A 19,629-nucleotide genomic window follows, 5' to 3' on the forward strand; every position below is an offset into this window, starting at 1 on the left:
AATGTGGGAACTGGGGAAATCTCTAGCAGTTTATGCTGTGCTATCTGCCTTCCTCATTTGTGTGTTTTCTGAGTCAGCATTAGCTGAATTTTCCAGAAAGCAATCCACAAAGTACAGCCTGGGCATTTAAGGGACGTCACTCATTTCCCCCCAGTGACCTTGACAAGTCAGAAGCTTGAAAGCAGGGAAATCCGGATGTCTCAGTTATGAAATGAAGCAGTGGGAGTCTAATACATTTCCAGAAGACACCATCTAGACTGGTGATTGTCTGCTTCTATTGCTGCCAGTGGCCACCCAGTGTGCTTCTCTGGCATATAAGGGATTGGCATAATGGTCAAGTGCTTCAGCCTGATGTTGCTTCTTACTTCCATCTGGACCACAAAGCTCCTGGTCCACGGCTCTCTCCGCGCAGAAGGTAGGTTTCTGACCAGATTTCCAACCTGAAGCAAGACAAGATCTTGCAAACTGTCCTAAGCCTACCAAATTCTTAACTGTAGATTGCTGGGAGTAGAAGCAATCCTCAATATCCACAGACTTAGTTCACAGTGTTGCTCTGCCAGAAATGTTTTTATCTTATTGTTGACTTCACCAAAATGATTCACATTTACCTTTATGTTATTTTGACTTTTATTTTTGGTTATGGAATCTTTTTAATAAGAATATTTTGAAACAAAATATTGAGGAGAATTTGTTTTTAAAAGTATTTCATTGAAAAAAACAAACCATGCTTGTAATGAATTTTAAGCAAGCTCTAAAAGCTGGGGAAAATGGCCAACTTTCACTAAATATTGACTTGTTTTATAGTTTTGGAAGTGTCAATATAATTATTTTAATTTCAATTTTGCTATATTACAATAGAATGCATATGTTTTTAACATAAAATAAATAGCAAATTAAATGAAAAAAATGTTGAAAATATAGGTTTGAAAATTAGTCATTATCTCCCTACCAAAGGAATGACTTTGAAGGATTTCCAGGCTTTTGAGATGCCTCAGTGGTAACCTCATTCTGCACGTAGGCAAAAAAATTATAACCACAAATCACTCAGTAGTTCCAGGCAAACGAAAACTTGAGCATTTTAAAAAAGGAAATTGTGTGTTCCAGTGCTGGAAGAGGCTCTGTGATATGAAACAGGTAGGAATCAGATATCTTGAGTTGATTCATATATTGTTATATTTATTATAAGAACCTAGAGTAATATTTTTTTTCAAAATTATAGAACCGTTACTCTCAAATAAGTTTGGTCCTCTTTGAAATTCCTCTGGGGAACTTTTCCCCACAATGCTGCCATTACTCAAACATTTTGGAAATTTTTCTTTGACAATGATTCCATTGCACTCTTTGGACTATCTTTGATGATGACAAAAATTTCCTAAGGAAATTAAATTATATCTATTATATTTTATAGTATATAAATGTTTATGTATGTAATATATGAAATTTCATTTAATCTTCTCAAGAAGGGGCACCTAGGTGCCTCAGCTGGTTAAGCATCTGACTTTTGATTTTGGCTCAGGTCATGATCTCATGGTTTTTGAGGTCTGTACGGACAACAGGGAACCTACTTGGGATTCTCTCTCTCTCCCTCTCTCCACCCCTCCCCCATTCTTGTGCTCTCACTTTCTCTCCCCTCTCAAGAAGACATTTTATAGATGAAGCAATGGGCTCAAATGAGGCCAACTGACTTGCCTAATGCCATATAGATGGTAAATAATAAAGCTTGGGTTTGAATTCAGCTCTATCTCATCCTAAGCATACAGTATTTCTACTATGCCTGCTGTTTCCTAAAAATTCTTAAGGAAGAGGTTAGTGGAGTAGCCCTTGGATTTCAACTCCCTACTTTTGTCTTTAAATGAAATAGGAAAACATAAAAATGACTAATATTTGTTGACTATCTATTATGAACCCAGCTCCTATTAGGTACAAGTTATCTAACTTAATTCTGATAAAAATTTTGTGAAGAAGATAGAACCATCTCCTTCTTACAAATGAGTACACTAACTTGCCAGAGTCCCGGAGCCTATTGATAACAGATGAAATAATCAAAGCTAGGTCCATTGTCCAGAATAGGTCTATCATTACTCAAAATAATAACTTTTAAGGTAAAAATGAGTTATGGTGAAAGAGTAGCAAGACCACTTTATAGTGTAATTAATAAACCTTCTCTGCAGGTATTCCTAAAGCAGCAGTTGTGATATTTGAGCAATAGCAAGCTCATTGGATAAGTAAGCAAAATTCCAGGATGTTTGAAGAATTCAGCTCTAATTACAATGTGTATGTGTATGTGTGTGTGTGCGTGCACACACGTGCACATACACGTTCATCTTCTCCATAACACAGTGGGAAGTAGAATAGTGGGGTTTTAGAGTCAGTCATAATTGGATTTGTGCACCCAATCTGTCCTATATCCATGCTTTATATCCTTGGGTTTGGGGAAGTTATTTAATCTCCCTGAGCCTCAACTTTCTATTAAAGGAGACAGGATTTGGCACAGAATAGCATAAACAGATGATAGACGTTAGAATTAGTATTAGTATTCTTTTAAGTTTATTTATTTATTCTGAGAGAGACAGGGAGAGTGAGAGCAGGGGAGGAGCAGAGAGAGAGAATCACAGAAGACTCTGCACTGTCAGTGCCACCCAGGTATCCCTAGTATTAGTATTAATATCAGTATTCCTATAAGTATTAGTATTAGTGCATATAGACATAAGAGGTTGTTTTGTCACAAACACTCATATTGGGGTGTTGACTCTTCGGTTTCTCATTGTGAGAACAAGGTCTGGAAGCAAATAAGGCCATCCACAAATATTGTGCATCACATACATATTATTCTTTTAGCCTCCTGCTCTAGAGCATAGCAAGGTCACATAGAAGACTTAGAAATGCTCCTTCCATGTTTGCAAGAAACTTATTTTAAATATCAACCTAGAAAGTGATCAAAGAATTTGGGCATCCAATGCACAAGTCTGTGTACAAGCAACTTCTTAGAAGATTGTAATGCCCTCTTAGGGACTTTTGTGGACAAAGCCCAATAGGAATAATAGACCTGAATGCAATACAACTTTGCGATTTTATATAAATCTATAAATCCCAGAAACAAGAAAAGTGATCTAAAGAGCTCTTGGATTCACAAACTTTTGAGTAAAATATATTTACAATATATCTATTCAACTGCCTCAGCTTCCCTTGAGAGATCAGGCACTATGCTAAGCATTTTTATTTCAATTAACTCATTCAACTCTCACTACCCTATACAATAGATACTGTTACTCTCTCAATTTTACAAATAAGGAAATTGAGGCTCAAAAATATTAAACAACTAGCCTAAGATCACAGAGCTAGCAAGTGACATAGCCCAGACTCTAAAATCCAACTTTCTTTATTTAGTTTTTCCGCCATGCCAGGTTTACTGCCTGGTTTCTCTAGGAACTTCTGAGTAAGCCTGCCCCCCAATGGTCAAAGAACATCTGGGACTGAGAAAGCTCATATTCTTTTATACCAAGTGCAACATTTTTCAGCCTATCTCAGAAACAATGGTGTTCCCAAGCCACATTGGTTTGGCATATTGTTAGCCATTCTATCAATCAGAGCCCTGAATTCTATTTTGCTCAAAGTTTCAGACCTTTCATTTTATAGATTCCAAAAAGGTTGGCAGCAACTGTATCACCTAGACTCAACCCAAGGAACTGGTGGCCAAAGTCTATATGTAAAGAACAAGGCACCTTAATGCAGTGGGGTGTGATAGACTTGGATCTGATGAGAGGAACGCTGGGACCAGAGCAAAGACCTACCCTAATCCAGCAGGATGTCCTTGTGGGAAATGTCTGGCCTGTTATATCTAACCTTCAATCCCAGCCACTAGGACCTCACTGCTCTATCAAGACAATAATACTCTGTTAGGAAAAATAGCCTACAGGCTGGGAACAAGGACAGCAGCAAATTGAGGACCTCTGTGACTCCTTTGCAGAACTTTCCATCTCAGCACCATGCAGAATTGTAGGGGTCACCCTTGTGAACAAAAAGACAACCCAGCAGCTGAATTTCACAGAAGCCCAGGAGGCCTGTAGGCTGATGGGACTAACTTTGGCCAGCAAAGACCAGATTGAAGCAGCATGGAGATCTGGCTTTGAGACTTGCAGGTGAGAAACAACTGGATTCACAACACTGCTGGACCTTTTCCAGCTCTGTGTTCTTGTTCAGCAACAGAGATAAATGTATCCATTCAACTAATGTGTATTCTTTTATAGCTATGGATGGGTTGCAGATAAGTTTTTGGTCATCCCTCGGATTCTCCCGAACCCCAAGTGTGGGAAGAATGGGATGGGTGTCCTGGTTTGGAGAAATTCACTCAGCAAAAAGTTCTTGGCCTACTGTTACAACTCATCTGGTGAGTCAGATCTGTAGCCTCTCCTTTTTTTCTCTAGCTCTATGACCCGTCTGAGAAGAGTAGCCCTGAGTAGCAGCAGAAGGAATCTTGGTGATGGTCATTTAATACTCCCAATACTGCCTCTATATAGGACCAGGCCAGAGGTGGCCATGTGTCCCTCATAGGAAAAAGTGAGGGAAAATATGACTAAATGGCAACATAGGGAGGGGGCAACCCAGGAGGTTCCATTACCCACATTCCTCCATTTTATAAGATAAATAAGAAGAAGGTAAGGAAATATTCACTATAGGCAAAGCAGTGTACCAAGTTATCACACTGAACCTTCACAATCTCTCTACAAGGTGTACTTTGTTACTCTCATTTTGCAGAGCAGAAAATTTACCCCAGAGGACATAAGTATATTTGTCTAAGTTCTCATTACAACAAAGATTTTAACATAGGTCTAACTCTGACACCATGCTCTTTACCTTACCCTACATTCCTTTAGAGAAGAAGAAATGCAGATGCTACAGTTTTTCTTTTTTTAAGTAGACTTCACATCCAGCATGGATCCCAGTGCGGAGCTTGAACTCATGACCCTGAGATCAAGACCTGAGCTGGATCAAGAGTCACATGCTTCACTAACTGAGCCACCCAGGGGCCCCACTACACTTGACATTTTTAAGAATAAGATCATTTTATGAAGGAAGGAGGTGAAGCTAGAAAATAGAATTGGTTTGCTCATGGTCACACAGCCATCCTTTTAACTTTGCTTGGAGACCGCAGCCACCTTATCCCAAGTGGTCTATCTAAGGAACTTCTCAGAAAGTTTTTTCACTAAATATTTGTTCTCTGCTGATTTATTACACTTCACACATACACATAAATCTGACCTTCTAAAGATCAGATAGCTAAGTGGTCATATACAAGGATAGATTCCAAAGTCATTTTCTAAGATCCAAGAGATAAGTGTGCACCAGCAACATTATATTGTCCAAAGACAAAATAGGATCCAAGCAGTTCTCTGAATCAGGAGGCTTTGACCTAGAAAGAGCCCTGAAAGACGCTCTGTCCTCTTCCCTCATTTCATGGATGAAATGACAGCTCAGAATGAAGGTTTGGCTTGTTCAGTTGGTGGCAGAGTCAAAACTGAAATAAAGTTTTTTTTTATTTGTTTCACCATCCTCCTTCACTCTTATGCTTTTTATGCCTACCATCTTTAGTTGGGTAATTGGTGGCTCACATGCCTGTTTATCTCATGGCCAGCCCATTCCTGTCAAGTGGCCTAGTCTTTTAACTTCCTGGCCTTCCTCCCAGCAGTCAGTGTGATGATGTGATACCCAGTCCTCTGAACTTCACAAAATAGAGTCAGAGGAAGAGGGCTTGGATTTGTATATTTCCTCATGGTTTCATTTAACTTGTACTTCCATCCCCTATATTTCCTGTATACTTAAAGTTAGATCTCAAGGCTTGATTAGACCCTTGTTCAGCATTTTGGGAATAATACTTCATAGATGATACTGTGTACTTTAGATTCCATCTCAACTTAATGTATGTCCCACTATTAATATGCTAACTTTGATCATTTGAATACGATGGTGACTACCAGACCTCTCTAAATGAACTCATAAAGATATGCTTTTCCCCTTGCAATGAGTAAGTAATCCATAATGTGATATTTTGGCACCATGCAAATATTCTGACCCCAACTATCTTGTACCTAGAGTTTAAGCAGCCATTGGTTATTCTTACTGGAATCAGTTATTATATGTGGGGTTACAAAATGGTGATTTTCTAAATCTTCCTTCTGCATTTATTAGCTGGCATTCTTTGATACAGAATCTCTCTCTCTCTCTCTCTCTTTCTCTCTCTCTCTCTCACACACACACACACACACTCTTCCCTCCCTCTTATACTACTATGAACACATCACCTTTTACTTATTCTGTGTGTTCAACATGTTATAATCAATTTTACAATTATTATTCTTTTTGAGGCTCAAATTGTCTCAAATTTGGTGAGTAGGAGCGCCTTCTAGTTGACTTCTGTGTTCTTTATTCCATTAGTATTTGAGTAATTCCTTGCTTTCTGACATAATAGCATGTTCCACACTTACGTTGTACTTTCTCTGCTCATGATATGGAATAAGTCACTTATTATACACATATATACACACACACAGGCTTATATCTAAAAATTAATTTGGGGGTGCCTGGGTGGCTCAGTCAGTTAAGAATCCGACTTCAGCTCAGGTCATGATCTGGTGGTCCATGAGCTAGAGCACTGCATCAAGCTCTGTACTGATAGCTCAGAGCCTGGAGCCTGCTTCAGAATCTGTGTCCTCATCTCTCTCTGCCCCTCCCTCACTCACACGCTCTCTCTCTCTAAAGTAAATAAACATTAAAAATTTTTTTAAAATTAGGGATCAAAGTGCTTTGAATGCTCTGCATGTAAAGTTTCATGCTGTTTTCTCTGCTACAATGCTCATTTTCCTCCCTATTTAGTTAACTGCTACTCTTTATTCAATTCTCAAGTGCCATCATCTTCAAGAAGCCTTCCCATACCCTTTACTCCTAGCTTTCCTCTTGGACTCCAACCACACTCTGTGTTTAGTATCAGAACACTTGGCACATCCTAAAGAAATCATATTCATAGTTTGAGGTGTGTCCTCAACCCAGTAGGGATTATGAGACCAGATTGATGTTGCTCCCTCACATTGTGGCCCTGTTGGCTACATTTAATGAATAGAGAGGCAAAGGAAACTAATTTTTAGATAGTTCCTGTCTATGATGCCCGTACATTATGCTAGGCCCTATACATTTATTATCTCATTAATCCTCAGTAAAATGACACAAGGGTATCATTTCTATTTTCCAGGAGAAATAACTGATGTTTAGAGTGTATTTTGCTATGGTCCTAGTCAATAAGGAAAGAGCCAGGATTTAAATCTTGAGCCACACTACTTCCATGTAGCACCTTCCATGGTGATGACTACATATCAATAACATATCAGACCCAGGTTGGGTTCTGGGCATCAATATTTTTAAAAGCTCCCAGATGATTCTAACCTGTAGCCGGGGTTCAAAATCACTTTTTCCTAGGAGATCTCTAAAATATAACTTTTAGGATTCCAGATACTTCAGGATTCCCCTATTTTCTTTGCAATTGCAATAATCCCCTTCCTTTTTTCTGAATTGTACTCTCTCCTCACTGCATTTCATCCTCCACACACCTCTACTGATAATTATGTTACTCCTCTGCTCTGTAGCCCTTGGTGACTTCCTATTTGAGAATATGATATAAACTATGAAGCCTTTTACACATAAAAGTTTGCATGTATGAGAACTCCTGTATATCAGTTGGGAGGTTTGTGGACCCAGTTGAAAATTCTATTTCCTACAAAATACATTCTAAATGCTTTAACAAGGCAATTATGAATCAATACTCTGGCTCTAGTCCATCTACCTAGTCTCATCTCCTACTTACAGTCCTTCATGCTCCCAATCATATATACACTTTATTCTTCAACCACACTGCATTCCTTGTCATTTTTCTATATAACTACATTTTTAAACTTCTGGTTTCTTGGATCATGCTGTTCCTATTGACTGCACTATTCTATTCCTTCTTCTATACAGCTGCTGCTGTGTTCTAAACATACTGGCTTTTTTTTCGTCAAACATACTGAATTCATTCAGCTTTGTGGTCTTGAACTTCCTGTTCTCTTTTCTTGGAATGATTTTGCCTTAGATTTTCAATGACTGGCTACTTTTTATTATTTAGGCCTCAGCTTAAGTATCACCTCCTCACTTTCTCCTATCATCCTATTCAAAGTATCTTCTTGGGGTGCCTGGATGGCTCAGTCAATTAAGCATCTGACTTCAGCTCAGGTCATAATCTCATGGTTTATGAGTTCAAGCCCTGCATCAGGACCTGTGCTGATAGGTCAGAGCCTAGAGCTTGCTTCAGATTCTGTGTCTCCTTCCCTCCCCCTCCCCTGCTTGTGCTCTGTCTCTCTCTCTCTCTCAAAAATAAACATTAAAAAATTTTTTATAGTTACAAATAGAGAGAGGGAAGCAAACCATAAGAGACTTTTTTTTAAAATCTTTCCTTCATTAGCACATAAGTCTCTTAAATATAAGGACTTTAACACCTAGAACAGTGTTTGGCTCAGAGTTGGAGCTCAATAAATACTTGTTGAACAAACATATTGATCCTCTATACTTTACTCAAATGCCATCTCCTCTGTGAATCCCCAGTGATCTCCTCCTACCTTTTTCAAAATACTTCTGTCCTGGAAATTAACTAGGCCTTAATTGTCTCTGTATTTTTAGTTCCCAACAAAGTATGTTGTGCTCATATGTTTTTTCCCTGATATTGAAATATTGAAAATTTTTCATTTTTGAAGAAAAAAACTTAGCATGTGCTCAAGAATGAGAAATATAACTAAAAGTTCAAGGCAGAGGTGAAGGATGATGTGTGTTTGAATACAGATATTTTCTAAGTAAAATAAATGGTATAAAATTATGACTGAATGTGTGTGTAATCAAAATGTTTTATCAGTAGTATCTATGACCTTGATTGGTAATTTATTGTATTTTTCAAAAATGAATAACTTTTTCTTCCTACCTAATATTCCAGCTGATGCTACCCACTACCAGAAATAAGTAGGAATTTGAAATACATGCAAACTCATAATATGTGGCTCTGCCATTTACTAGCTATGTGACTTTGGGCAAGTTATTCAATTTCACTGAACTTCAGTTTCCCCTATAAAATGAGAGCTTAATAAAATTGTTGAAGTGTCATGATTGACTCAGTTAGCTGCTCAAAAGATGTTGAGTTTCCTCTCAACCAGAGCCAACAGATAGGAAACAGATAAACCTATATCCCTCCCCTGCACCTCTCCTTAATTTTTTTTATTTTGAAGAGCATATAGAAATCTGGTTTTAGATCTTTATCCTGAAGTGGTGTCATGTGTGCATATTCAGTTTCCCAGCTATTCCTTCCATCCTGTCACTTTTCCTTTCTTTCTTTAATCATCAAATATTTACTGAGCATGTATTATGTGCTAGGCACAGGGAATGACGAAGACAGACAGGAGTCCTGCTTCCAGGAAGCTCACCCAGTATAGAGCAGTGCAATGAGAACCTTGACAAGGGAAGTATAAGGAGGTACAAAAACATATGCCTCAGAACCCAATCTACTCATCAAGCCTGCCTAATAAAGAGATGGTCAATCTGAGACTTGAAGGGTAAATAATAGCTAAGTAAAGAGAGGGCAAAGAGTCTTACAGGTGAAGAAAGCATCGAGGTCAAAGGCTTGGATATGAGAGAAAGCATATCAAACAAACTGAAGAAATCTGAGTAGGCAAGAGGAAGGAGAGACACACTGATCAGATAAGGCTAGCCATGTCACCGGAGACATCACAGAGGGCCTTACAGGCGAATGAGTAGAGGCAGTCACTGAAGGATTCTAAGGAAGTGATATAATTAGATTTGCATTTTTCTAAGACCATTCTGGCTGCAGTATGAGGGGACTGGAAAGGAGTAAGACTAGAGGCAGGAAGAACATTAGGAGGCTGTTCCAATACTTACTTGTTACTTTATTTTTTCCTTCCCCAATAGATACTCGGATTAACTCATGCTCTCCAGAAATTACCACCACCAAAGATTCCATATTCAACACTCAAGCAGCAACATACACAACACAAATGATCATCAGTGACAGTCCCGACTCAGCTTCATCTACTGTTGCACCTTACTCTCCTACACCTACTCTTGCTCCTACTTCTGCTTTGGCTTCCACTTCTCGACGGAAAAGAAAATTGATTTGTGTAACAGAAGCTTTTGTAGAAACTAGCACCATATCTACAGAAACAGAGTCATATGTTGAAAATAAAGCAGCATTCAAGAATGAAGTTGTTGGGTTTGGAGGTAAAAGCTTTCTGTGTTTGCACTGTATGTGTGTGTGCTTGTGTGTTTATGTACAACAGAAAATACTTAGAAACCAGGTTGTCTCCAGACTGGCCACTCAGAACCTGCCAAATGTAAGTAAAACCTTAATGCAAACTCAACTTTCATAAAGTCATAGAACCTGAGGACTCTAAAGAACCTTAATGATTAAATAAAAATCATGAGTATAAAATAGCCTCACTTTTAAAATTCAAACTTTAAAAAGTAAGTCACTATCTATTAATACATCAGAGTTTTAAAAATATATATATACCTTTAAATGCCTATGATTAGAAAGTTTGTCTTCCTATCTAAAAGGAAGAGTTTACACTTAATTAGCTCCAAACCCATCATTCCACGGCCACAGAGAGGAAATGGACTCTACAATATTGCAATTTATAGAATAGAGCTTGAGAGGCAAGGCCCGGGATTCTACAGGAAAAGAAGCAAAGAAGCAGATATGGGCCCAACATTCTAAACAGCTCGTTTGTGGTCGCAGAGAAGGCTTTTCTCCTACATTATCTGTTGTCTTGATCTGTGTAAAGAATCATTAGAAGAGCAGCACATAACACTGTGTAAGCAAAGGACCCACAGACGTGTCTCTGTTTCCTCCAGGTATCCCCACGGCTCTGCTAGTGCTTGCACTCCTCTTCTTTGCTGCTGCAGCTGGTCTCGCAGTTTGCTACGTCAAAAGGTGGGGTTGTTTGTCACATTCCTGTCTTGCATTTTTCCAGGGTTGTTGTTAACATTTCCTTAGTCAAAACAGAGACAGTATATTGTAAAATTTCTCCTTCTTCTAACCTCTCCTCCCTATCACCCAATCTTTCCTACTATTTCAGCACATACATGTCATCCAGCCTTTAGAAACAGGTCAATGGGTGTCACTTTGAAAATCAAGAGATAAAAAGAAAAGACTGAAATCTAGGGGGGAGGTATATGCTTTATTTTGATTCTGAATTCTGTTGTTGGTGTGAGGGTTGTGAGGTCAGCCTCAAGCATAGCCTGCAAACTTACTGTCTCATCTAAATGAATCCACTAAGGTAGGATGCAATGTATTTGAGTGTGCATGTGTTAGCATCTCTCTGACATAAACGTACCCAGCGTACTGTGCTAATACGGGCCATCAAGACAGAGTGTTATCTACTGTCATATATGTTACATAGAAGTGTCTCGCTTTAATTTTATGTTTAAGCCTATAGGTATGTGAAGACCTTCCCTTTTACAAACAAGAATCAGCAGAAGGAGATGATTGAAACCAAAGTAGTAAAGGAAGAGAAGGCTGATGATAGCAATCCTAATGAGGAATCAAAGAAAGCTGATAAAAAGCCAGAAGAGTCCAAGAGTCTGCCCAAAAATACAGTGCGATGCCTGGAGGCTGAAGTTTAGAAGAGAAAGAAATGAGAGGACACACCTGAGGCTGATTTCTTTCCTGATGCATATCCTGGACCTAGATGGGGAAACTTAAAGGGCCAAAGAACAAAACAAGAAAGTCCACCCTTGGTTCCTAAATGGAATCAACTCAGGGCTACCTTTGGACTATGGAGTTCACCAAACGGAATTCCCTTCTTCTTACTGCAATCCTTTCTGGATCCTATCCTTCTACCTCCGAAGCTTCCCACACACAACCTTTCTACCTGGCTATGTCCTAATAACATCTCTGTGGGAGAAAGGAGTTTTACAAAGCACAAGGACCTAAAACAGCTAATCAGAACACATTTATAAAGAGGCTTCTCAGCTGGCTGACAATATGTGAGTTGAGAACCAAGAAATTGTCGAGACCAAGGCTTTCTCTATTGACTCCACAGGCCAGATCCTTTCTTCAGCTCTGAAAAGGTAACACACATCACCTGGCATGCCCTTCTGAGCCAGGCAAGAACAAAAGAAGGAAGGAAAAGTTCAGCAACCAAAGGCCATGGACATTCCCATGTGTGAGACCTGATCTCTGTAAGCCAAAATAAGTAGAGAAAAAGAACAAGGCTGAGGATGTTGCCAGCATATTGTCAGCAGGGACTATAAGTACAAACAGGGTGAAGGTAGTCATCTCTGAATAGTCTGAGTTGGAATCACTTTTTAGAACACACTTTTCTCTTTCTCTCTCTCTCGCTGCTGCCATTTTTTTTCTAGAAGTACATACAAAGGACTCCCCCTAAATAAAATTCTCTTACAAATTTTTATTTTTATCTGAGTTGTATCTGGGAAATTATTACTGAAGAAAACTACTGTGTTAAAAAGCAGTAAAATTTAACAAACATTTACTAAATTCCTACTATATGTCAGGTGCTGGGTAAGGTATTATATTCTATAATAGAATATTATTTATCAAAAACTTGCAAACAGTAAAATGTATTAAACGAATTTTTTTCAGTTTTGATATCCTTAGTGTATCTACTTGCAAAGCTAATTTTTTGCTAAGACTAATCCATTCACTATTTTCTCTAATATGGCAGACATTATAACCTTAATTTATTATTAACATAACCAAAAAGTACATTATTACCTCTATACACCAAAGCATATTTTGAAAACGTCATTAACAAATGTATTGCCAGTTCTTTTTTCAGCAAGAAGAGCTCAAGAGGTGCAGAGATATTTGTGTCAAAAAAATAAAAGCATTTAGAAAATTTTGTCGCTCTCTTATTTACATACATGCATTATACCTTTCATGGAAAACTGAAGCAATCTGTTTTTCACAAAAGTAAGAGAGACAACTTTGATTGTTGAAAAACAAATATTTGTAAACCCAGCGGTTCATACATCACCATATGGCGCTATGCTTGCTTCAGGTGGTCTTATTTTAAGTTGGTCAAGTACTCACACATAAAAACAGTCCTTTACTTAGGATTCAGGTCCTATATTATGACCCATTTCAGAGTTCACAGAGAGCTGAAGATTCAGGATTGTTCCTCCGTCCCGTTTCTCTAGCTTTCTCTCTCCCTCTCTCTACTCTTCCCTTCCAAAAGGGAATATCACCTGCTAATATTGTCTTCCCCTTACCAGTGTTGCCACAGCTAGCTAACTCCATGGTCCTTTCAGCTCAGAAACCATAAAATGCTGGCACAAGCTTTTGTGGTTGGCCCAGAGTATTATCTTAAATTTTGGTTTAGTTGCCAGGAATTAAAAACCAAGAGGTTCCTAGTTAGCTAAATCAGTAGAGTATGTGACTCTTGATCCAGGGGTTGTGAGTTCAAGCCCCATGTTGGGTGTAGAGATTACTTAAAAATAAAATCCTTTTGGGGCGCCTGGGTGGCTTAGTCGGTTGAGCGTCCGACTTTCGCTTAGGTCATGATCTCGCAGTTTGTGGGTTCGAGCCCCGCGTCGGGCTCTGTGCTGACTGCCACCGCAGCGCCTGTTTCAGTCTGTGACTCCCTCTCTCTCTGACCCTCCCCTGCTCACGCTGTCTCTCTCTCTCTCCTAGAAATAAATAAAAATAGAAAAAAAAATAAAAAAATAAAAAAAATAAAATCCTTTTAAGAATCAAGGGTTTTGGGGCACCTGGGTGGCTCAGTCGGTTAAGTGTCCGACTTTGGCTCAGATCATGATCTCACAGTTCATGGGTTCGAGCCCCACATTGGGCTCTGTGCTGACAGCTAGCTCAGAGTCTGGAGCCTGTCTTCAGATTCTGTATCTCCCTCTCTCTCTGACCCTCCCCTGATCACACATACACACTCTCTCTCAAAACGAAATAAAACATTAAAAATTTTTTTTAAATCAAGGGTTTTCACATATTTATATTTCTGGATTCCCTCGAAAAATGGGAAGATCTGGAAATCGAGAACCCATATTCCTTCACAACAATAACTATCTCAGACTGAGTAGTGGCTATCCCCTTTTAAAGGGCTTTACTTGCTTCACATCACCACAGTGTTCACTCTCTATTCCACTTTCATTCCAAAATAAAGGTGTCATGTCCTATGGATCTTGTAATACTATTGCTTTTTCTTTCACACTCAGCCCATTTCACTCATTTACAATCTTCCAGGTGCTGAGGTCCATGAGTTTGAAATTCTGGTTTGTCAGTCCTTAAGTTTTATTAGCCTCATCTAGTTCTCAAGGAGTGAAGAGGAAAAAGCAGAAAAGAGCCTAAGTAATGGTCTTCCTTTTGTGTTAGCTGAAAAATAATCAGATCTTCCAAACTAGATCTCCCATCTTGCAGGGCATCTACTATATATTAAGATACTATCATCTTCTATTAATTCAGACAGGTATGTGCCCTTCTCAGGAGGAGGAAGGGGGAAGGAGAAAACCCCACCCATCCACATATAATCACTTGATAGTCCAGATGGCAAATGCAAACATACTGATGAAATATGTAACTTTCACTGTTATGGAAGAAAGGAAAGGAAGGAAGGGAGGGAGGGTGGAAAGGAATAACATTGAGTACCTACTAAGTGGCAGTCATTTTCACATGTTGTCCTGTTTAATCACTATGTTTTCTCTGAGCAGAGTTAATACTGTCATTTTTTATTAATTAGAAAATTAGATTTTTAGAGGAGTTAAATCATTTTTCTATGGTCATAGGTCTACTTATATGCTAAAGGTAGGATTCAATCCCACGTCAGAATGACTGCAGAGCCCATACTCCTTTCTCTACCCCACCAGACTGTTTTGCAAATGACAATAGAGCGATGTAAATGAGTCTGGTATGTAAGCTTGAAATTGTGTCACTTGCCAAAAAACAATAGTGGGAAAATAAGAAAAACAACCCAGGACCCCTGTCCCAACTTCAGGGATTGTTTTCCTAAATCCACTTGCAATAACAAGGAAAAAAAGGAACTACTAAAAACCTTTGAGAGCTGTTCCTTCATAGATGCAGACACCAACCTCAGCAAAGATTTACCTGGTCCAGCTCATAGGGTCAAAAAATCCAAGGCTCACAAGGATCCAAGATAAGCTCCTCTAAAGTTTAAATTCTTTCTTCACAAAGTTAAAAAAAAAAAAAATGAAGCCAAATGTCGCAGATAGCTAGAAGTGAAGTAGAGCCTGGTCTACAAGTCTCCTTCCTATCAAATTCTCTTTATTCTCCACTGAACAAAGAGAAATTAGAAGAATACAAGGGATGACCCCAGTTCAGACCTACAATCTGGCCTACCAAAGCCAGTCTTCAAACAAGACAAGTAGACAACCACATGATTAGTTTATTAGGTGGTGCACAGGATCTCTGCCCAGAAATGCCTCTTCTTCATGCCTGCCTCCCTGGCTAAAACAATATACATCCATTCCCTTGTAAAACTAACTGCTTTTTATAAAAACCAGGCCAACTATCAAGTATAAACATGCTAATGTGCATCCAATAAAAACAAGCGGATTTCTAAGATTGGAAAGGTGAAGTAAAGCAGAGGACTTGATGTCCAGCACATGAATGAACATAGTGAGAATTTACAAATGTCCATGGGCTTGAACAAGATTGAATCATGTTGAGATTTCCAGGGCAAAGAATCCTACATGTTATTGCCCTTCTCTAGACTTTTAGCTGGTTACCAAAGCAAAATCAAAGTAGGAAAGAGCAGGTTTCTAAGGACAATAATAACACTCAAGTAAATAAATTCTTAACAAGGAATGAGACACACACACATACACACACACACAGGTTTAAGTTTCCAAACAGGAAGAAAAGCAATTATTTGTCAATTCAATCTCCTAGTTAAATGTAAATAAGATTTAGTTTACCTTATAATAGTCTATATGTAAGGTCAGGTTTGCCCTAAGAGCATTTTTTTTTTTTTTAAAGGAAATTTTTTTTAATGTTTTATTTATTTCTAGGAGAGAGAGAGAGAGACAGCGTGAGCAGGGGAGGGTCAGAGAAAGAGGAAGTCACAGACCGAAACAGGCTCCAGGCTCTGAGCTGGCAGTCAGCACAAAGCCCGATGCGGGGCTCGAACCCACGAACTGTGAGATCATGACCTAAGCGAAAGTCGGAGGCTTAGCCGACTAAGCCACCCAGGTGCCCCGAGAGCATTTTTAATAATATTAAAACAAGCTAAAATCATTCTCTCTGTGTATGTTCCCCAGGAAATGCCCAAATTTCCATACAGTGCCGATATGATTTAGGATGTCCTCCTTTAGTATCTAGGCCATTTACTTTTTATTAAAAATTTTTATAATGTTTATTTGTTTTTGAGAGAGAGAGAGAAAAAAAGAGAAAGAGAGACAGTGTGTGAGCAGGGGAGGAGCAGAGAGAGGAAAACACAGAACTCGAAGCAGGCTCCAGGTTCTGCCTTGCCAGCACAGAGTCTGATGTGGGGCTCAAATTCATGAACTGTGAGATAGTGACCTGAGCCGAAGTCAGTTGCTTAACTGACTAAGCCACCCTGGTGCCCCAAGTCCATTTACTTTTTAAAAATAATTTTTTTAGAGTAATTTTAAATTCACTTAGAAAAAAAAAGTAGAGATAGCAATAAAGAGTTCTCACATACCCCACAGCCAGTTTCCCATTATTATTAACATATTAGTATGGTACATTTGCCATGTTTAATGAACCAATATTGATATGTTATTATTAACTAAAATGTGTAATTTATTCTGACTTCCTTAGTTTTTACCTAATATCCTTTTTTCTTTTCCAGGTCCCATCCAAGATATATTACAGTTAGTTGTAATGTCTCCGTAGTCTTCTCTTGGCTATGACAATTTCTCAAACTTTCCTTGCTCTTGATAACCATGTCAATTTTGAGGAGTACTAGTCAGGAATTGTGCACCCTTCAGTTGGGGTTTCTCTGATGTTTTCTTATAACACTGGAGAAGGGGAGAAAGATCACAAAGGTAAAGTGCTATTTTCATCACAGCATATCCAACATACATACTATCAACACCTATCACTGTTGGTGTTAACCTTGCCCACCTGGCTGAGGTAGTGTTCATCAGTTTTCTCCAATGTAAAGTTACTCTTTTTCCCTCTTTCCATACTGTACTATGGAAAGAAGTCCTATACATAGTCCATACATAAATCAAGGGCAGTTATGTTCTGCTCCTTGAAAACAGAATATCTACATAAATTATTTAGAATTCTCCTGTGTAGGAGATTCATCTATTTTCCCTCATTAATTTATTCAATGCTTTATTTACATCAGTGTGGATGAATATTTATTTTCTACTTTACATTATAATCCAATGCTATTTATTTTTTGTTCAGCTTTTATTATTTGTTCCAGCTTTGATCATTGGGTATCTTTTCAGTTTGCTCCTGTGTCCCTTTGACCTACCCATCATTGTGTTTTTATTATGTACTTCCTTACTTTCTGGCACTATATAATAATCTAGGCTCATCTTATTTATTTCCTGCCCCAGTCCTAAAATCAGCCATTTCTCCAAGGAGCCCCTGTCTCTTGTGGGGATTTTTTGTTTGATTGGTTGGGTGTTTTTTGAGAATGGTGGTAGAAATAAAGATCTAGGGGCGCCTGGGTGGCTTAGTCGTTAAGCGTCCGACTTTCGCTTAGGTCATGATCTCATGGTTCGTGGGTTCGAGCCCCGCGTCGGGCTCTGTGCTGACTGCCAGCTCAGAGCCTGGAGCCTGTTTCAGTCTGTGACTCCCTCTCTCTCTGACCCTCCCCTACTCACACTGTCTCTCTCTCTCTCTCTCCTAGAAATAAATGAAAAATTAAAAAAAAAAAAAAAGAAATAAAGCTCTAGGTGCACTCAGGGCACCTGGGCGTTTCAGTCTGTTAAGCAACCAACTCTTGGTTTTGCCTCAGGTCATGATCTCACAGTTCATGGGTTTGAACCCACACTGCTAGTGCAGAGCCTGCTTGGGATTATCTCTCTCCTTATCTCTCTCCGCCTCTCTCTGCCCCTCCCCAACCTGTCCTGTCCCTATCTCTCTTAAAATAAATAAACTTAAAAAAAAAATCTCCATTCTTACTGCTACTGGAACGTCATTGCTTCTAGGCCCTTTCCCAGATATCCAGGCAATAGGAGCCCCAGTAGTTACTAATTTCATAGACCAATGATTCTTATTTATTTATTTATTTAAATTTATTTCTAGGAGAGAGAGAGAGATAGCGTGAGCAGGGGAGGGTCAGAGAGAGAGGGAGATACAGACTCTGAAATAGGCTCCAGGCTCTGAGCTGGCAGTCAGCACAGAGCCCGACGCGGGGCTCGAACCCACGAACCCCAAGATCATGACCTAAGCGGAAGTCGGACGCTTAACCGACTAAGCCACCCAGGCGCCCCACCAATGATTCTTTTTTAAATTTGGGGGCCAAAATAGGGTTTCTAATTTTTTAACATTTTCAGACAAAGACATCTAAAAATTATACTTCTAACATTGTTACCATTTTACAAAAGATAGCAAAGGAGAAAGATATAAAAATCAGAATTAAGAAAAGTCACTAAATAAGTCTACTAGTTTTTTGAAAAACTGACTACATGGACCTTATTTTCCTCATTTTACCAGTGACAATTTACTCACTGATAAGTACCAGTCAAAGGATTAGCCTTTACCAATCAATTAAAAGAAACAATTTTCTGAACTGCATTTAAAATAACCCTTTAGGATAATGTGGACATGCTGAGAGCAAGTAAACAACTCCTATGATTCGGATTTAACTCCTTCTACCCTTGCAATGGTCTCTCCTTCCACATTCCTTTCCCTACCACAGTCTTCCCCACTACATACGTATACCATTACCATTAAGCAAAAAGAGAGCTCAGTGTGTGGAAGGAGAGATAATTTACAACTCATAGTACTTTGAACCTAACTGTACTAAATGCTATAGTTTCAGCACAGACTATGGGAACTCAGGGAAGAAACAACTTCTGATTTATTTCATCTGGAAAGGCTTCATGAAAGTCATGGTATCTAAGCTAGGCTTTTAAGGATCCATAAGATTTTTGACAAGAAATGATGGAAACGAATGACAATCTGAGCTTTATGATCTTGCAAAGGTCCAGAGACATGTAAAAGGGAGCAATGTTCCCTAGATAACCAGTTGTATATTGTGGCTGCAGCCTAAGGTATCATGGCAATAGGAAAGAGATGGGGAAAAAATGAAGCTGGGGGTGGGGGGAATGCAAATAGCCAATTCTGTGGTGTTTTAATTCCTAGGCTAAACACTCTCTGCTTGGCACAGGAAAGCATCATTGGGTTATGATCATCACAGTGATGTAATAAGATTTTGGAGATTCTGAAATGATTGTGGTGGTGACGTAAAACATAGACTTAAGAAATTATTAAACCAAACCTAGCTGATCACCAGACCCATCGAAGGAGATTTATAAAAGCTCAAAATCATGGGCCCCTAACCCAGCCCGAAAGAATCAGAATGTTTTTTCATGTTTAAGACCTAGAGAAATGTACTGAAACAAACACATAAA

General features: G+C 38.9%; 1 protein-coding gene across 1 annotated transcript; it reads left to right on the top strand.

Moving 5' to 3' along the window:
• Positions 1-164: 164 nt before the first annotated feature.
• Positions 165-12,494, top strand: LYVE1 (lymphatic vessel endothelial hyaluronan receptor 1). The gene is made up of 6 exons (XM_039240883.1): positions 165-415; positions 3,968-4,139; positions 4,248-4,387; positions 9,994-10,302; positions 10,936-11,014; positions 11,520-12,494. The coding sequence occupies exons 1-6, from the start codon at positions 331-333 to the stop codon at positions 11,704-11,706; spliced, it is 972 nt and encodes a 323-aa protein (XP_039096814.1). The 5' UTR covers positions 165-330; the 3' UTR covers positions 11,707-12,494.
• Positions 12,495-19,629: the final 7,135 nt, after the last annotated feature.

Source organism: Hyaena hyaena, unplaced genomic scaffold, assembly GCF_003009895.1.
Source record: "Hyaena hyaena isolate Hyena2069 unplaced genomic scaffold, ASM300989v1 scaffold_183, whole genome shotgun sequence".
NCBI lineage: Eukaryota > Metazoa > Chordata > Mammalia > Carnivora > Hyaenidae > Hyaena > Hyaena hyaena.

Excerpts from the sequence above, each read along its gene's own strand:
- LYVE1 (XM_039240883.1), top strand. The coding sequence starts at position 331 with ATGGTCAAGTGCTTCAGCCTGATGTTGCTTCTTACTTCCATCTGGACC. Across the intron at positions 4,388-9,993 it reads CTACTGTTACAACTCATCTG|ATACTCGGATTAACTCATGC; the intron begins GTGAGTCAGATC and ends CTTCCCCAATAG. Across the intron at positions 10,303-10,935 it reads TGAAGTTGTTGGGTTTGGAG|GTATCCCCACGGCTCTGCTA; the intron begins GTAAAAGCTTTC and ends TGTTTCCTCCAG.